Here is a 20,974-nt window from a genome sequence, read left to right as displayed (position 1 = left end):
GGGATCAACAGAGCTGCAAAAGGGTGAATCCCCTCTGTTGGCTGCAAGGCTGCCATCTGTTCCCAGCTAGTGTGCCAGAGCTGGGGAACAGGGAAATGGGCATACCTCCAAGTTAAACTCCCAAGACTCCATTGTTTTTATCTAAAATCAGTAGTTTTTCTTGGATAAATGAGTTAGTTTGTTCTCTGCCTTTGGTTACCTAGTTCAGGAATGGTTGATTTTAATAGTTTTGCCAATATGTTAACCTAACTCCTCTCTGTCATTCCGGAAGTCCCGCTCCCTATGTAAAATGTCTTGCTCATTTATCTCAGACAGTGTTTTCCTATAAAGTTTTTATGCACTGACACAAAAACTTGTACATGATTGTTTATTACAACATTATTCGTAATGACCAAAAAATGAAAACAAGCCAACTGTCCATCAACTGATGAATGAACAGATTGTGGTATATAATCATACAGTGCAGTATTATCCAGCGATACAAAGGAATGAAGTACTGATACATGCTACAACATAGATGAACCTTAAAAACATCATGCTAGAGCTGGGTGCAGTGGCTTGCACCTACATGTAGTCCCAACTACATGGGAGATTAGGCAGGAGGATTGCTTAAGCTCAGGAGTTGGAAGCTGCAGTGAGCTGTGATCATGACACTGCATCCAGCCTGGGCAGCAGAGTGAGAACCCATCTCAGAAAAAAGGAAGGAAGAAAGAAAGAATGAGAGAAAAAAAATATCATGCTAAGTTAAAGAAGTCAGATGCAAAGGCGATAGACTGTATGATTCCATATACATGAAGTGTCCAGAACAGGCCAACCCATAGAGACAAGGGGTAGTTGAGTAGTTGGCCAGGGATTTGGGCTAGAGAAGAATGGAGAGTGACTATAATGGGCATAAGATTGGAGGGGGGATGATGAAAATGTCCTAAAATTCAAATTAATTATGGTTACATAATTCTGTGAATATACTAAAAACCACTGAAGTACACACCTTAAAAGAGTGACTTTTATCTGTATATAAGTTATATCACAATAAAGTTTTATAAACCGGGCATGGTGGCTCACACCTGTAATCCCAACTCTGTGGCAGGCTGAGGCACCCAGATCACTTGAAGTCAGGAGCTCAAGACCAGCCTGGCCAACATGATGAAACCCCATCTCCAATAAATTTACAAGGATTAGCTGGGCGTGGTGGCGCATATGTGTAATCCCAGCTACTTGGGAGGCTGAGGTAGGAGAATCACTTGAACTTGGGCAGCAGAGGTTGCAGTGAGCAGAGATCGTGCCACTGCAGTCCAGCCTGGGTGATAGAGTAAGACTCCGTCAAAAAAAAAAAAAGAAAGAAAGGAAGAAGGAAAGGAAGGAAGGAAGGAAAGAAGGAAAGGAAGGAAGGGAGGGAGGGAAAAGAAAAGAAAAAGCTTTACGAGGTCTTTATAAATTAAAAAATAAAATTTTGTCTGGACACAATGACCCATTCCTGTAACTCCAGCACTTTTGGAAACTGAAGCAGGAGGATCACTTGGGCCCAGGAGTTTGAGACCAGCCAGGGCAACATAACAAGACCCCCTCTCTACAAAAAAAATTTTAATTAGCCATGTGTAGTGGCACACACCCGTGGTCCCTGCTAGTTGAGAAACTGAAGTGGGAAGATTGCTTGAGCCCAGGAATTCGAGGCCTCAGTGAGCTGTGATTACACCACTGCACTTTACCTTGGCAACCGAGTGAGACCCTGACTCAAAAAGAAAAAAAAAGAAAATTTTTTTACAGCAAAGTATTTTAGGTCTAGAAAAATGATCAACTGAGTTACCCTCCTCATTTTTTATTTACTCATCCATTTCATGAGATGATTTAAAGACAGTGGCTGGCATAAAGGAAGCACTCAAGTGTTAGGGGTTATTAGTGGTAATTAAGGGAAAACATTTAAGTGCCAGTGTACCACTGTGTAAAAAAAATGAATGAAATATTGATTTGGCTTCTAAGAGCTCAAAAATCGGAAGAGTACACAAACATGTAACCAGATATTGATAATTACAACAATGGGGAAGTGTGTAACAGAGAAGTATAAAAGTCATGGCTCCAGTCACGCAATCGGTTAGCGCGTGCTACTTAGAAGTATAAACGCCACTATAGGGGTACAGATGGAGGACTTTAGTCTGGGAAGAACACAGGAGGCTTTCTGAAGGGAAATGGCATAAATAGAGGTTCTGACACCCAGTGACCTGCTAAAATGAGTTGAAGAGTTTGATGGGTGGAAAGCGGAGGAAGGAGAGCATTCGAAGCCACAGAAACAGCGTGTGCAAAGATGAAGCATGCGAGGGCATGCATGAACACCTGGAGAAACAGCAATCGAGGAGACTGGAAAGACAGGTAAAGAGTTTAGAGTTTCTCGGCCAGGCGCCATAGCTCACGCCTGTAGTCTCAGCACTTTGGGAGGCCAAGGCGGGCGGATTATGAGGTCAGAAGATCAAGACCATCCTGGCCAATATGGTAAAACCCCGTCTCTACTAAAAATACAAAAATTAGCTGGGCGTGGTGGTGCACGCCTGTAATCCCTGCTACTTGGGGGGCTGAGGCAGGAGAATCGCTTGAACTCAGGAGGCAGAAGTTGCAGTGAGCCGAGATCGCACCACTGTACTCCAGCCTGGCAACAGAGCAAGACTCCGTCTCAAACAAAAAAAAAAAAAAAGAGTTTCTCCTGTGGTTAAGAGGACTCACTAAAGGAGCCTACATAAGAGAATGTCAAAGTAACTAGCAAGACAAGAAAGATACATTTAAGGTAAGAGTGCAGGACCAGTGATAGGAGCATGGTTAGGAGAATCAAGGTGAAGCCTTGACCGAGGAAGCAGTAGAGCAAGAATTGCTGAAAGAGAGAGAGGAAAGAACTGAATATGGAACTACCATTCGCCCCAGCAATCCCACTACTAGCCATATATCCAAAGGAAAATAAGTCTTTCTACCAAAAGGACACATGCACATGTATGGTTATCGCAACACTGTTCACAACAGCAAAGACACGGAATCAACCTAGGTGCCCATCAGCAGCAGACTGGAAAAAGAAAATGTGGATACACACCATGGAATACTACACAGCCAAAACAAAGAATGAAATCATGTTCTTTTCAGCAACATGGATGCAGCTGGAAGCCATAATCTGAAGCAAACCCAAACCAAATGCCACGTGTTCTCACTTATAAATGGGAGCTAAACAATGGGTACACACAGTCATAAAGATGGCAACAACAGCCTCTGGGGACTACTAGAGAGGGGGTGGAGGGAGGGGGACAAGGGTCAAAAGACTATTGGGTACTGTGCTCACTACCTGGGTGATGAGATCAGTTGTTCCCCAAACCTCAGTATCACACACAATATACTCATGTAGTAAACCTGCACATGTAGCCCCTGAATCCAAAAAGCTGGAAATAAAGAGAGAGAGAGGAAACCAAATTTAAATGTATATAGGAAGTAGAAACAAGAAAATATGATGATCAACTGGATTTGGACAGTTAAGAAAAAGAGACAGGATAAATTTCTGGATTTCTAGCTTGATTGACTGGGTAGATTTCAGTGCCATTCATCTCAGTGTGGATAAAAAAAATTAAGAAAATGTGAGGAGAAAGATACGTGTTCATTTGGGGTTCATGACAATTTTTTGGTACTTGTGGAACATCTGGATAGAAATGTACAGTAGTTACTTAAAACTTCAGTTTTGAAGTTTAGGAGATCTAGACTACAAATAGGTTTGGGAGTGATTAGCATAAAGTTGGTAATAAAAATCATTAAGAGGATGAGATTATCTATAAACAGAATGTTCAATAAAAACAGAATATAAACACTTTTAAAGTATTAGGGAATAAAAGCAAGTAAGGGTAAGTTAGAGGAAGAGGAATCCAAGTGAGAATCCAGGCTGGATTCCCCAAGAAATAGGAGATGTTGGCTAGGCGCAGTGGCTCACACCTGTGCTCCCAGCACTTTGGGAGGCTGAGACAGGCAGATCACCTGAGGTCAGGAGTTCGAGACCAGCCTGACCAACATGGTGAAACCCCATCTCTACCAAAAATGCAAAAAAATTAACCAGGTGTGGTGGTGGGCGCCTGTAATCCCTGCTACTCAGGAGGCTGAGGCAGGAGAATCACTTGAACCCAGGAAGCAGAGGTTGCAGTGAGCAGAGATCGTGCCACTGCACTCTAACCTGGGCAACAGAGTGATACTCCGTCTCAAAAAAAAAAAAAAAAAAAGGAGGAAGAGGAGAGCAGGAGGAGCTGGAAACAGAATAGGAATGTGGAAGTTAGAAGGCAAAGGTTCCATTGGAATTACCTTCAACACTATGTGATCTCTTGAAGTCATGGCTTCTTTATAGGGTAGTATTAACAGTAGCCAGGCATTGGATAAATGGTAACAAATGTCAGGTATTACTATAAAGTAGAAATAACTCAAGAGGCAACTGCAAAAGTAAACAACTTCAATGAAAGTTACACTTCTATAAGGATTATAAAGCCATTATAGGTAAGGTTACTGAAAAGAAAGACTTCATTTTACCAAAGCCGATTGACTAGTAAGATGCCCTGTGTTTGATTCCCTGAAACTAGTTAAACAGATAACTGTCACCTCCTAAGTACCATTTTCCACACCAAAGCCCAAGGGATCAAAGCCTCTCAGTTTAAGTCATTAATGTTTGTGAGTATGATTTGACGAAAGTGTCATGACCAAGGCCAAATACCTTCATTTTTGAAATAGAATAAAGCTAGATTAACCTCCTGCAGCCACAAAATGTTTCCTCTGGGTCCTATGGAAGAGCCTTATATTCCAATACTTTTGTAAGTCAGAGACAAGACAAAGTGAAAATGAACAAAAATTGGGGTGCAGATGGCTCCATAAGATGGTCCATCACCTCCAAAGATTCTTACATTAGACTCAGTGACCTGGAAGCATTTCCTTCTTTGGGGAAAAAAACATCCCAACCATCTAAACGTATTTTCAGTATATGTTACAAAGTTAGTCATTTTGTCTTCTGAGACATTGGTTTAAATCTTTTGGTCTGATGCTTACTGCACATGCTCTTCCTTGCAGGGACAGCCTTCCTGATACAAAGGGTCAAGCTTGTTTGTGTGGTTGGCTCACTGTCACCTAAGAACCTCCCGTCACTGGTTGCACTTTAAAGACATAATAATGAATGGGACCTACCAGCCCAACAGAATCAAAATCTCACTTTAGTTCTGATAAGCTAGGAAAAGTTAACTTAGCATGCGTAATTTAGGGAGAAGAGTGGAAAAAGAAGTGTGTCATTTCTTCAGACCAACGTTGAAAAGAGTTAATCTAACATGAAAGAGTTAACATTTCTAAATATGCACACTCTCTTTCTTCTGAGCAGATCAACTTTCTTTTGAGGTGAAGATAAAATTATCGATGCACTATTTTGGTGTTTCTTTAATGAGTGTTTCTGCATTGGGAGCACATGGGCATACAGCAACCTTTATATTGATAGCAGTGAGCTCTGCTCTGTAAGTGGACAAGATGAAATAGTTCATTTCCTTATATTTTGTGTGTTATGAATGTGTGCATTGTTTTATCAAGAATGACTCACCACAGAAGAACTATTCAATTCTTTCTGAATAATGTTTCACTTTGAAATTTTGGAATTATGCCTTATTAAATAATGAGTGGCCAGGGTGAATGGTGTCAGCCAGCAGACACTCATTTTTCAAAACACCGGACTTTCACATCTTCTTTGAATACACACCGTTTATGAAACAGCCACTCCCGTCGCCGCCCTGATAACATTTGGAATAGCATCATCATTTATGCTGGCAATATCATTGCTCTGGGTCAGGTTACAAAATAGCCAAAGAAACACATTTGTCATCTAACACGCAAGTTCTAAGGAGAATTGAGCTTTAGGTTATAAATGCTTCCAGCTAAGGCTCTCTTTTTCTTAAAAAAAAAAAAAAAGATGTTAAAAGGAAAATGAATTTTTCTGTTTGTTTGTTGGTTTGAATTTTTGGCATTGGTATTATAAAGAGACACAGTCACAATAGTCACAATCACCATAATAGTACATAACACATGGAAAATATTACCTTGACCTGGCAAAGCTGTTTTCATGTTTGACCACTACCTGAAAGATCCATAGGGCACATTTCTAAAACAGTTTTTTTTTTCTTTTGCTTTTTTATAAAAAAATAGAGACAGGGTCTCACTATGTTGCCCAGGCTGGTCTGGACTCAAGGGATCCTTCCACCTAGGCCTCCCTAAGTGCTAGGATTATAGGTGTGAGCCACACTGTCCCTGGCCTAGTTTATCTTTTGTAACAGTAAAATGCAATAAGAGATTTACTTTTGAGATTATATTCTAGATCTGCCTTAATTTGTTTCCTCCCTTAGTGCAACTGCAAAAAGTGGTTGCTTATCACATTCTCAGGGTTTAGTATTATTAAGAATATTTTTTTGCTATTATATATAAGTAAATTTGGCTAGTATTATTAAGAATATTTTTGGCTATTATAAGTAAGTAGTTTGGGCTATTATAATAATAATATAAGTATATAATATAAAATACAAGCTTTAAGAATAGATGAAATCATATATGTTGCTACCAAGAGGACACTTAGAATGTAGGGAATATCTTTACAATTTGAGGCCATGGAGATGGATGTGCATGGATGTAATGTGTAAATGTATGTTTTTTTAAATCAACATTTTTCTAATTACTAGCAAGATCAAGCATTTGTCATATGCTTGGTGATATGTAAACTTACTTTCATGTGAATCGATATATTTGTTTTCTTATGATTCCTTCTTTACAGGTTTTGACCATTTTTTGTTGCGTTGGTTGCATTATTCTTTATTCATTTATTAATTTAAATATTATACATGTGAACACTTTTTGCTACGTAGTGTTGCAAATATGTTCTCGTACTCAGTGACTGTTTTTCTTAACATTGCTGACAGCATCTTTGGCTAAACAGAAGTTTTACATTTTTGTGCACTTCCATTCATTCACCTTTTTCTTTATGGTGTCTAAGTTTACCATGATGCCTCTAAAGGCTTTCTCTACCACATTCCTTCGCATTTCCTTAGCCCTTCTTTATTGACTTCCATAAGGCTTTATAGGTTTTTTGGTTCCGTAAAACGTTGATAAATTTCTCTTTAAATTGTTTAAGCATAGAAATTGAGATTATAAAATATAATCTATATTGGAGAACTTTACATTTTTAAAATATTATCATTTTTAATCTATATGCTTAGTAGGAATTCATTTTTCCCCAAGTGGATGCACAAAGGGTCTAACTCCACTATTAAACACTTGATTTTTTCCTTGCCTATTCCAATTGCCACTTTTGCAATATATTATATTCAAATACATACTTAGTTCTGTTTCTGGAGTCCTTATTTTATTCTACTGATTTGTCAGTTGCTTTACTAACACAACCCTGTTTCATCATTGCAGCTATAAAATATAGCTGAGGCCAGGCATGGTGGCTCATGCGTGTAATCCCAGCATTTTGGGAGGCGAGACGGGAGGATCACTTGAGGTCAGGAGTTCGAGACCAGCCTGGCCAGCATGATGAAACCCCATCTCTACTAAAAATACAAAAATTAGCCAGGTGTGGTGGTGCACACCTGTAATCCCAGCACTTGGGGAGGCCAAGGTGGTTGGATCACTGGAGGTCAGAAGTTCGAGACCAGCCTGGCCAACATGGTGAAACCCCTTCTATACAAAACTACAAATTAACCCAGCTTGGTGGCATATGCCTGTAATCCCAGCTGCTCGGGAGGCTGAGGTACGAGAATCTCTTGAACCCAGGAGGCAGAGGTTGCAGTGAGCACGCTACTGCACTCCAGCCTGGACTGTAAAGCGAGACTCCATCCCAAAAAAATAAATAAAAAATGAAAAACAGAGTATATCTGGGATCTGATAAAGGGCATTCCTCCCCTTGTTTTTTATTTATTTTTATTTTCTGGTGTTCTTAGACCCTTTAGACCTCCTTACTTATCATCCACATTTAGTTTTCATGTGGATTCTCAAATCTATCTGCTGCTCTCTACCACCACTAACTCTTAACTGAGCCCCTTTATCTTGTTTAGATTTTAGCAACATTGCAACCACCTTGACTGGCTTTTTTTCTCTAGTGTTGCCCAGTTCAGTCTATCTTCTAAACTCCCTTCATAAGGAAATCTGATTGTTTTGAGGATTCACGTGATGTTTTTAAAATTTATTTTACTTTAGGTGCATACTATATCTGGCATTTCTCCCCATTTTATCCCTCCCCACCCTAACCTCCCTCCCCATTTTATCCCTCCCCACCCTCACCTCCCCCCCATCCTCTGTTGTCTCTCCCCTACACCCCCTAACTGTCCCTTGTGTGTGATGCTCCTCTCCCTGAATCCACATGTTCTCATTGTTCAACACCCACCTATGAGTGAGAACATACGGTGCTTGACTTTCTGTTCTTGGGTCAGTTTGCTGAGAATGATGGTTTCCAGATACATCCAAGTCCCTACGAAGGACACGAACTCATTGTTTTTTATGGCTGCGTGGTATTCCATGGTGTATATGTACCACATTTTCTTTATCCAGTCTATCATTGATGGGCATTTGGGTTGGTTCCAGGACTTTGCTATTGTACACAGAGCTGCAATGAACATACGTGTGCATGTGTCTTTATAGTAGAACGATTTATAGTTCTTTGGGTATATACCCAATAGTGGGATTGCTGGGTCAAATGGAATTTCTATTTCTAGATTTTTTTTTTTTAAGACGGAGTTTCACTCTTGTTGTCCAGGCTGGAGTGCAATGGTGCAATCTCGGCTCACTGCAACCTCCGCCTCCCAGGTTCAAGTGATTCTTTTGCCTCAGCCTCCCCAGTAGCTAGGACTGTAGGCATATGCCACCACAGCCAGCTAATTTTTGTATTTTTAGTAGAGATGGGGTTTCACCATGTTGGCCATGCTCGTTTCGAACTCCCAACTGCAAGTGATCCACCCGCCTTGGCCTCCCAAAGTGCTGAGATTACAGGCCTGAGCCACCGCGCCCAGCCTGGACTCATATAATGTTTTTACAACAGCTTTGCTGAAATATAATACACATGCCATATAATTCTCCCTTTTCAAGTGTGCAATTTAATGATTTTGGTATTTCACAGAGTCGTGCAACCAACCCTATGACTAATTTTAGAACCTTTTTATCACCGCAAAAAGAAACTCCACGCCCTTTAAATATCACTTCCTAATGCCACCATCTTCCTATCCCTTCCCCACCCAGCTCTAGTCAACCACTAATCTACTTTGTATCTTTAGAGATTTGCCTATTCTGGACATTTCACATAGTAGAATCATGAAATATGTGGTCTTTTGTAATATGTGGCTTCTTTCACTTAGCATGATGTTCTCAAAGTTCATCTATGTTGTAGCGTGTATCCATACTTCATTCCTTTTGGAGCCAAATAGTTCATTTACCACATTTCATCCATTCAGCATTAGATAGACCTTTGGGTTGCTTCCACCTTTTGTCTTTTGTGAATAATGCTGCTCTGAACTTCATATAAACTTTAAAATGAGTTTGTTACATTTGAATAAAATTTCTATGGAGATTTATAGGGCAGTGGCTTATGCCTGTAATCCCAACACTTTGGGAAGCCAAGGTGGGCAGATCACTTGAGATCAGGAGTTTGAGACCAGCCTGACCAACATGGTGAAACCCAATCTCTACTAAAAATACAAAAATTATCCAGTCGTGATGGCATGAGCCTGTAGTCCCAGTTACTCAGGAGGCTGAGACAGGAGAATCGCTTGAACCCAGGAGTTGGAAGTTGCAGTGAGTTAAGATCACACCACTACACTCCAACCTAGGTGACAGAGTGAGACTCCATCTCAAAAATAGAAAAAAGTTAAAATTTATATGGAGATTTTTGTTGCAATTACATCAAATTTATAGATAAATTTAGGGAAGATTAAAGTTTTTTACAGGAAAATTGTGGGGTTTTTTTGCGTTCGTTTAGCACTTATTTATTGCCTTTCATAAATTTTATCATTTTCTTCATAAAATTCTTGTGCATTTCTTTTTGGTAATTTCTGTGTATTTTATGTTTTGCCATTTTAAAGGGAATTTTTTCATTAAGATTTTATCTGATGTTACATGGAAAATCTGTTAATTTATGTATTGTTACCTTGTATCTAACTACCTTGAGGATTTTCCTTATTAGTTCTCATGGTTTTTCAGTTGATTTTCTCTTATCTTACAGATAATTGATTGAATAATCTGTAAATACTCAAACTTACCTTTTTCTTTACAATGTTTATATTACTTGTTTTTTAAATTTTCTAATTTCACTGGCTAGGATGATAAATAATAGCAGCTATGGGGCATACATCTTTTTCCCTATCAACTTTAATTTATGTAATTATGAACAATGTTACAGCCAAAGTTAAAGAAATCTAATAAGGAAAGAAAAATCGCACTAATCCCATGTGAAAACAAACTTTTAAAATAACTGACATTAGCCAGGCACAGTGGCTCTTGCCTGTAATCCCAACAGTTTGGGAGGCCAAGGCAGGCAGGTCACTCGAGGCCAGGAGTTCAAGACCAGCCTGACCAACATAGCAAAACTCCATCTCTACAAAAAGTACAAAAATTAGCCAGGCATGGTGGTGTGTGCCTGTTGTCTCAGCTATTCAGGGGCTGAGGCACAAGAATTGCTTGAACCCAGGAGGCAGAGACTGCAGTGAACCAAGATCATACCTCTGCACTCCAGCCTGGACGTAAAAGCAAGATTCTGTCTCAATAAATAAATAAATAAAATAACTAACATTAAATTGATTATATATGAATAGAAAGACTGAGGAAGAATATACTCCAAACTTCTATGAGTAGTTATTCTAGGTGTATGGAATTCCACAGACAGGAACAAGAGGAGACAGGGGAAACCACCTTCCACTTCATGCATATCTGTATAGCTTGGCTATTGTAATTAGCATTTTCTACTTTTATAATTTTACAATGCATCTTAGAATAAATCCAAAGAGTACAAAGTGTGTAGTGACTTGTCTTTACATATAAAGATTGAGAGGTATGCCTTTTTAATGGCTAAGGTGTAAGTTCTATTCACCAAGTTCAATCTCAACTATATTAGAGAGTTAAAGCTGGGAAGGAAGGAAGAAAGGAAGGAAGGAAGGAAGGTAGGAAGATAGGAAGGAAGAAAGGAAGATTGATAAATTGATAGATAAAACTATAGATACAGATATATACCCACTTGCTGTTACTAAACAGTCCAAAAACAGAAAGATGGCCACAGGAAAGAAATAGGTACAAAGGAAAGCTTTACAAATTACACAAGTCAAAATTTCAGGGCAGGACAATTGCTGCTATTATCTGCTTCCTAGGATGGCTGGGAATATGTGAATAAGGCAATTAGTTCATGATTGAAGAGAATGTTAATTGCTCTCCAATGCCATGTTTCCTGTCAAAAGTTCTTCCTTCTGAGACCCTGTGGGGGAGTTTAGCAATCATAGAAGGGCATCTATGTCATTTGTCCCAGTTTGCCACATACATGATAGTGGTGCCACATCGTATTGCTTCCTGCATTTTGGAATGTGACTAAATGCACCTCTTCCATTGTTCCCTTCCAGAATCTCCAATGAACACTCACCCAAACTCCAGATCCGGAGTCATAGTTACCTGAGGGCAGTGAGTGAAGTATCCATCAACCGGAGCCTGGACAGCCTCGACCCTGCAGGCTTGCTCACATCACCAAAGTTCCGCTCCAGGAATGAGAGCTACATGCGAGCCATGAGCACCATCAGCCAGGTGAGGGCCATCAGGGCAGCGGTGGTCAGGAGCCATTAGCGGCAGGAAGGTTAGTGAGAACTGAGAGGGCGTGAGGTGGGGAGGCAGTCGCTCACCCAGTAGAACATTGATGGATCAGACAGGAGGTGCAGTCAGGTGCTGCAAAGAGCATGCTGTGTGTTCAGCTGCAGTAAGCCCGCAGTATCAATGGTCTGCCGAGAGGTGGGGCCCTCTGCAGGTGGATAAAGCACAATGAAGGAGGTCCTTGGAAATTCGCTTGAGGTCAGGAGTTTGAGATGAGCCTGGCCAACATGGGGAAACCCTGTATCTACTAAAAATACAAAAGTTAGCCCGGCATGGTGGCAGACACCTGTGATCCCAGCTACTCGGGAGGCTGAAGCAAGAGGATCACTTGAACCCCGGAGGTGGAGGTTGCAGTGAACCGAGATCACATCACTGCACTCCAGCCTGGGTGACAGAGCAAGACTCTGCTTCAATTTTAAAAAAAAAAAAAAAAAAAAAAAAAACTTCAGCTTTTAAACAAGCATGGGATATAAGGGATATGATTCTAACTTTGATGTAGGATAATTAATCTGGCCAAAAATACATTGAAAAGATTGGAGAGAATGAGAGAAGCTAGAAGTAGAGAGGCTACTTTGGAAGACACTGTGATCATCAAGGTGAGAATGTTACCGATGGTGGTGGTGACCACAGTGGTGATGTTGGTGTGTTGGTGATAATGATGGGAGTGACGGTGACGATGGTGATGGTGGTGGGTGATGGTGATGGTGGTAGCAGTGATGATACTGGTGGTGATGGTGGTGATGATGGTGATGGTGTTGGTAGTGATGGTGGTGGTAATGATGGTGATGGCAGTAGTGATGGTAGTGATACTAATGGTGGTGTTGGTGGTGATGGTCATGACAGTGATGATGGGGATGGTGGTGACAGTGATGGTAACAGTAATGGCAGTGATGATGTGATGGTGGTGGTAATGTGATGATGATGGTTATGGTGGTGGTGATGATCATGATGGCGGTGGGATGATAGTGACAGAGTGGCAGTGAAGGCTGTGATGGTGATGGTGGTGTTGGTGATTGTGGTGGTGATGGTGGTGGTGGTGATGGTAGTGGTGGCGATGGTGGTAGCAGTGATAGTGGTGATGGTGATGCTATAGCATGGTGCTGGTATAGATGAAACAATGTATTGAGAAAAAGAATATAAAATGGTAGGCTGATCACTGAAACATCTGTGAAAATAAGACCCTGAAACAGGAACACTGCTCTCACTCTGTCCCTGTCAACAAAATTAAGCTCTCTGCTCTAAATGGAGTCCTGAAAAGTCAGGAACTGCAGGGCAGACTCCAAGGGCAGAGTAGGGGGAGCCAGGGAAAGCTGGCCTGTGGGATTTCAGTGCTGGTCCATCATGTGTTTTACTTTACAGAAATCTCCAAGAACATGCAAACCTATTTGTGCTAATGATTGCCCAATGATATACATTATCTCAATTCTCAGGGAATTCGCTGGAGCCTCTTTTTGGTGTACTTTAGATTCGTTTTGTTTTGTTTTGTTTTGTTTTGTTTTGTTTCACAATAAATAACATTTAAAACTTCTTGGAACATGTATTTATTCTGTATGGCCTAAAGGTCACACAGTCATTGAGAATTATATAATGACTTACAAATATAGGGATCATACATGCAGAATACATCAGTGCATTTAAAATATTCTGTTGGAAAAATATTTATATACATTCATGGCTTTCATAACTTTACGATGTTTAAAACAGGAGAACATTTAATTTCCCCCAGCAGCACACTGCCCTTGCAGCTCACTGTTTTGAGTCCCCGGCTGCACATTTGACCTTCTTTAGGACAACATCACTTTCCAGTGATAGCTTAGTAAGATATCAACAAATCATTGCACAGACACACGAGAGAAGTAATGCTGTCAGGTCAGGTGCTGCAATTCCATGATGTAGCCATTTGGCCTTAAGCAAAATACAGAAAGAACGGCCAGCCGAAATGGGCTCCTAATGATACATTGTTTTTCTAGTTCCATGTTCAGTTTTCAAGTACCACAGTATCTTTAGTGTTATAGTTGCAACATAGTCATTATAAAAGGAGAATAGTTTCCTCTTCAAAGCAATGCTACTGTATATACCCTAGACTTTTCAAAAAGAGGTTGGCTTTTATGCTGTTAGAGTTATTTTCTCAAATAGATTATTAGTAGAAGCTATGATAGTATAGAATTTAAGTGCATTATATCTTATTTCCCTTTAAAACCTGACATATTATTCATCAAAGGCTCCTACAAAGTTGAGTAAAGAGTTGGTCTAAAGTAACCAAATTGTTTCTGTCATTTATTACTCACAGAAGTAAAAGACCCCAAAAACATATTATGCTTGGATGATAAAGAAAAAAATTAAATATGTTTTTATGTTTATTCTTTTTCTATATTTTTACCATAGGTACATCTAATTAAAATGGGGGCTTTTGAAGGAGGCCTTGAGAAGAAATAATTATATTTGCAGAAAGTCAGATATTTTAAAAATATGTCACATAATCACTGTCATTTCCAAGTTAATTTATGTCTTTATTTATTTCAAGCCCAAATCCTAGGTATTTTCATCTGAAATGGCAAACTGGAAGCCCACAGACATATTTTCTCTGTTGGGTTTCTACATCCTTTTCTAAAAATTAATGTAACTAAGCAGCTGTTTGCTCAGTGGTAATACCAGCAGCTTAGCTGTGACTTTCACTTAGGCTATCCCTTCATTGTGTGTGTGTGTGTGTGTGTGTGTGTGTGTGTGTGTGTGTGTGTGTTTGTGGAGAGAGAGAGAGAAAGAGAGAAAGAATGAAATGGAAACCTAGATAAGTTAATTGTCTATAGGTGCACAGCCAGTCAGTGAAAGAAGCTTGGAAACCCAAGTGTCCTGACTCTAACATAAGTGACTTCAATGCCTGCTGGTTTTGGTGGCAATAATACTGCTAGTAATAGTATTATTAACAGTAGAAAGAATAACAATGGAATAATTAGTTACCATTTTTTGAGTACCTGGTACAGGCTAGTAGCTTTGCATATTATCTAATTAAGTCCACATCTATTCTGTAAGAAAGATTAGTTTTTAATTGATGAATCTCAGTCTCAGAGAGTTGGACTAACATATTTGTTTCCTTCTACTATTTTTCCCACTACACTATCACATAAAATAATATCCACCATTTACGGAGTGTGAACCAGATGCCTAGATATATAATATGCATTTTGACATTATTTTATTTTTATCTTAAAGTACTCCTATGAGGTAGGTATTATTGTACCTATTTCACAGATGAGGAAAGTGAAGCTCAGAGAATTCAAGCAAACTGTTCACTATATAATTGAAAGAACACTAAAATTCTTCTTCATCCCACATAAAAAAAGTACATCTAAGTAAATTTAAAATCTAAGCAATAGCACAAAATAACAAAATGCATTAAAATAAATATTAGGAGAATATATACATAGTATGGTGGTCAGAATTATTCCTTATAATAAAACATGAATTCTAGAAAACATAAAATAAAAGATATATTCTAAATAAAATAAAATATTTCTGTATGGCAAAAGATATAATAAAGTTAAAATACAATTGGTGGGAGGAATAGTGACACACATTAACAAAAAGGGCAAATGTTATAGTTGTTTAAACTATTCCTACAAATTATTAAGAAAAGATAATCCAAAAAAATGGCCAAAGCTTATAAATAAAAATAATCAGAGAAAAAAAATTCAAAAGCCAGTAAATAAAGTGACAGGTGCTTATTAACATTTGTAGGCTGTTTGATGCAAATCAAAACAGCACAATATCATTCTTACATAGAGCAGCAAAAACTGAGCTAATATTCTATTCTGGTGACCATGTTGAGAAATGAACTTTGTATTACTTGCTGCTTGGACTGGAAACTTCTATGTTTCAGAAGGTGGGTTAGTAAAATCTACAAAATGGTAAAAATACACTAAAAAAAAATAGGAGCTGAAAAGGAAGGAAATTTTTAAAATAAAAAAAAAATGGGGTTGAGTGCAGTGGCTCATGCCTGTTGTCCCAGCTACTCAGGAGGTTGAGGCCAGAGGATAGCTTGAACCCAGGAGGTTGATTCTGCAGTGAGCTATGATCACACCACTGCAGTCCAGCCTCAGCAACAGAGCTAGACCTTATCTCTTGAAGAGATGGGAGGAGAGAGAGAAAGAGAGAGAGAGAGAGAGAACAGAAATGAAGAGTTTAAAAGAATTAAAGAGAAATTGACAAATATCAAAACCAGACAAAGAAGATTAGACATACAGATAATAGAAGTCCCTTAAGAAGAAAATCAATAGAACAGAACAAGTAAGAAAAACAATGAATTTTTTTAAACTTTTCTGAAATAGAAAGTTGATTTGAAGCTACATATTGGAAGACCATACCATGTACCTGAGAAATTAACTCAAAACAATTCAACATCAGGACATAGTTTGGTAAAATTATCAGACTTTAAAAAATGTTTTTTAAAAACACTTCGGATTTCTAGACAGAAAGAGCAAGTGACTTAAACAAATGAAAATTGAGTTATCATTGGACCCTCTAACAACAATGTTTTATGCTGGAAGAAGATGATGTGTGTGGCATTTTAATATACTCAAGAAAAAATATGTGAGTCAAAGATTTTTATGTCCAGAAAAACTAACTTTCATGTGTAAAAGGCATAAACTGTTATAAGCATGGATAAATGCAGGGAATATTGTTTTAAGAGCACATTCTGAGAAATATACTAGACAATGAGCTCTAAACAACCGAAATGGCCAGACATAAAAACTACGAATGCTTCTCTACTTACAATGGGGTTACATCCCTAATAGACCCATTGTAAGTTGAAAATACCATAAGTCAAAAATGGGCATTTTGTAAACATGATGGGATGTGAAACAAAAAACCGATATCCAGAAAACACTAGCAACATAGTACGCCATGAAGTATCAGTTGTTTACCTTTATAACTGCATGGCCGAGCACCTAGCCAGAATCTCGAGATAATACTATACCACATATCAATAGCCCAGGAAAAGATCTAAATTCAAAATTGAAAGTACAGTTTCTACTGAATGCATATCAATCTTGTGTCGTCATAAAGTACAAAAATCATAAGTTAAACATCATAAGTCATGGACCACCTGTAGTAGCAAACATTAAACACAATTATTCATAGAACTAAGAGTGTTCACTGGTTGGGGAGCATAATAGGCTTATTTGCTCTGACGATGTAAATATAGCATAACTATTTAAAATTGAGAAAAGAATAGAGGGACCACATGTAAAATAAAATTGTTAGCTCTTTAATCATACATGGGCAGGGGTAGTATTAGTAATGTTTTCTGTGCATGTATTATGGGATAAAGCAAATGAATCATTATAGAATATTCCAATTCCATCATCTCCTCTGTCCTTGAGAATCAGGACTCATAGTATGGAGTAAAGATCTAAGAGTAAACATATATAGAAGAGGTTATATAAAAATCCTATAGTATTTATATCCTAGTTCTTCCCACTGAAAAGGCCTAAGAACAATGATTAACTCAGTAGCAATGACAATATATCTCCCTGGTACCAAGATTGTGTTCTCATAATATCATTTCCCACTCAAAAAGAAAGGGCTGGCCAGGCATGGTGGCTCATGCTTGTAATCCCAGCACTTTGGGAGGCCAAGGCAGGTGGATCACCTGAGGTCGGGAGTTTGAGACCAGGCTTATCAACATGAGTAAACCCCATCTCTACTAAAAATACAAAATTAGCCAGGCGTGGTGGCACATGCCTGTAATCCTAGCTACTTGGGAGGCTGAGGCACGAGAATCACTTGAACCTGGGAGGCGGACATTGCGGTGAACTGAGATTGCGCCATTGCACTCCAGCCTGGGAAACAAGAGCGAAACTCCTTCTCAAAAAAAAAAAAAGAAAGAAAGAAAGGGCTTTTCGGAAACATACTGATTTCAGGACTAGGCAGGAAATGTTTAAATTGAGTTTAGAATACCTTATCATACCAGATATCAAAGATTACTACTTTCATGTCAAAAAGACTCCCAAACCAACCCAAAAGACTCCCACTGACCAAATATGGAACAAATTTGAGTTCACTGAGGATAATTATTTCAATTGACTTAAAACCATCAAATATTTTTAAATCTATGAGTTAATGTGATGTTTTAAAAAATTATTACATATGGAATATCAGAGAACAAATTTATCTTGAAAATTAGTAAATAAAGAGGGGAAATCAAGCATTTATCCTACCATTCCTATATGAACTAAATCATTAAGTAAACAAGTAATATAAAAGATAATATTCCAACTAGTAGTTGTAAAAGTAATTATAGATTATTGCCATTTTGTAACTCTCAAGGATTAACAGATCTAGGCATTGAGCATAGATAACTCCTAACAACATAAAAAGAGAGACAATCTATAATGTGCCTCCTGATGAAATAAACACATGACCTCTAGCCTTGCCAAAAAGATTGAACCTGAATCTGATCAAATATCTGAATCTGGATTCCAATTTTCAGGTAATACAAAATACAGAAGAACATGATGAGCTCCAACATTTGTATAAAATCAGCAAAATCCAGACTACGGGAATCTCTGTGGGTCAAACCAACCAGATTCTCAATAGATAAATCAAAATAAGTGTATATTAAAGGTGAATTTTAAAATGTATCAGATTTAGTATCCCTGGGCTCTAGGGTTTGTCTTACCCATTTTTTGGGTAAAAAAAAACTATAAAGAAATGCACAAAAATGATCGCAATAAAACTCAGGATATTAGTTATGTACTATTAGAGGGAGATTGGAGAGTGAATATGGGGGTATGTGTAGGGCTTCTAGGGTGTCTGGAAAAGTTTTGTTTCTTGATCTGGGTAGTGGTTCCAAGGTGTTTGCCTTATTATAATTCATTAAGTTATATATTTATTTTGTATGGTTTTCTGTATCTGTGTATAATGAAAATAAAAGTATAAAAAGGAATGGAGGAGAATTTGATTAAGAATATAAGTGTAGCCAGGAGCCATAGTTCACACCTGTAATCCCAGCACTTTGGGAGGTGGAGGTGGGAGGATCACTTCAGACCAGGAGTTTGAGACCAGCTTGGACAACAGCTTAGAGACAGGTTTCTAAAAAAAAAAAAAAAGTTTAAAAAAAATAGCCAGGCATGGTGATGTGTACCTGTGGTCCCAACTACCCAGAAATCTGAATTGGGAGGATTGCTTGAGTGCAAGAAGTCGAGGCTACAGTAAGCCTTGTTCGCGCCACTCCACTCCACTCTGGGTGACAGAGCAAGATCATACATATATATATACACGTTTAACTTAGAGGGTTAAGTAGTAGAAGTGTGGGCATATATACTCTCCGGAAAGATAATCTTTTGAGTTTAATGGTTGTTACCTTGACAGAAATATTTTGCTATTTCTTTGTAAAGTTTGACATGTTGACTAAAAGGGGAAAAAAATGAAAAATTTTATATATATATATATATATATGGGTATATACACATATATATACCCATATATTTGTAGATGTATATAGACATACACACATATATGTTTGCTTTATTTTTGGCTTTGAAATAATTGTAACCTTAAAAAAGAGTCACATGTGTAATACAAAGACTCTCCTGTATATCCTTGACCCAGATTGAAAGTATGTATTGTTAAGATTTTGGCTCACTTGCTCACTCTTTCTCTCTCTCACTCCATTTGATAGTTGCAGATATGTTCCTTTACCTCTAAATGTATGTCCATCTATTTCTTTAAAAACAAAGATATATAGAGATATAATTTTCTAATATGGACACATATACTTATTAGCCTGGAAAATGTGCAGGGATTTCACATAACAAATTAGATAAAGAATGTGAAAATAGCATTTTTAAAATGTAAAGCATTCTTATTAAGAAATGCATGTCTCTTTCCATTGCTATGCCTAAGGTAATTGGTCACTTTTATCTGAAGTTTAAAGAAATTAGTCATTACTGGAGCACAACTTCAGATAATACAAAATGAGGAGACAGCCAAAAATTGTAATGGTTTTCAGTAAGTGTTCTAAACCTAATTATAGTTTAATTTATTAAATTCCCAATGCCTCATGAATTTGATATTAGAAAAATAGAGATAAGATATCCTGGAAGGTAATAGAAAATTGAGAAATGCTCCCGAATCTCTAGCAAGTCAACTAAAAAGTGAGAAGTTGACGGAACATCTAGTCAGGCATATTTTTTCTTAACGGGGCTCAAACCTAATGTAAATTACATACAAGAGGATTATAAATCAATAAAAATGTATTCTTCAAAAAAAAAAAGGGCCCCAATTCAAAGATTTTTTTCCAATTACAGCAAATATTTCTGTAGCAAAATTTTTAAAATACATTAATGAGCAATTTATGAATCATATCAGTTTTTGTTGTTATTGTTGTTTGTTGACACAAGGTCTCTCTCTGTTGCCCAGGCTAGAAGGCAGTGGTGCAATCAGGGTTCACTGAGGCTCGATCTCCCAGGCTCAAGTGATCCTCCCACCACAGCCTCCCAGAGCGCTGGGTAATAGGTGTGAGCCACCACACTCAGCCCATATGGGCTTTTTTTAAAGAAGACTGAAACTTGTAAATAGTTTGAAAATCTTGATGGTGCTTTTCAAGATTTTGACATATCTGAGTTTAGTCTATTTTTGTGCAGAATGTGGATATCTTGCCAGAAAATATAGGGCATGTTTCCATACCATGCACTAAATTAAGCTTACCACTGAGATTATTTGACAAACTAGGCACTTCAAAAGGCACTATAAAAATACTCATTTCTAAAATGTTTGTGCTAAAAGGTTGTACCGAAATACATGAACTCTGGCAATGGACTGATAAAATTCTTCTCCAAGTTTATGTTTATAAATAAGAATAACATGAATTGGAGTGAGTCCCACATTTCCTTGCATTCTACAAACAATGCCCTTTTTTATTTAAAATGTAATCAAGGGTGGTGGTGGTAGCTCATGCCTGTAATCTTTGGGAGGCCCAGGCTGGTGGATCACTTGAGGTCAGGAGTTCGAGACCATCCTGGCCAACATGGTGAAACCCCATCTCTACTAAAAATACAAAAAAAAAAAGTAATCGATTGTTTGGAATTATAAGATAAATGCCATTCAATTATAG

The 20,974-nt window shown here is 38.2% G+C and overlaps 1 protein-coding gene across 17 annotated transcripts in view; it reads left to right on the top strand.

Annotated features, from left to right (window-relative positions):
- DLGAP1 (DLG associated protein 1) overlaps nucleotides 1-20,974 on the top strand; it is a 989,022-nt gene that overhangs the window by 739,033 nt on the left and 229,015 nt on the right. For all 17 annotated transcript variants that reach the window (XM_064379376.1, XM_064379377.1, XM_064379375.1 and 14 more), the window contains one exon: nucleotides 11,619-11,796. In XM_064379376.1, the coding sequence (XP_064235446.1) occupies nucleotides 11,619-11,796 (178 nt within the window). The remainder of the gene's footprint in view (nucleotides 1-11,618; nucleotides 11,797-20,974) is intronic.

This window comes from Aotus nancymaae, unplaced genomic scaffold, assembly GCF_030222135.1.
Source record: "Aotus nancymaae isolate 86718 unplaced genomic scaffold, 86718_ANA_hifiasm-v0.15.2.pri h1tg000020l, whole genome shotgun sequence".
NCBI classification, from domain to species: Eukaryota; Metazoa; Chordata; class Mammalia; order Primates; family Aotidae; genus Aotus; species Aotus nancymaae.
The sequence above is the reverse complement of the archived record's forward strand: the minus strand, read 5'-3'. Positions and strand labels throughout refer to the sequence as shown.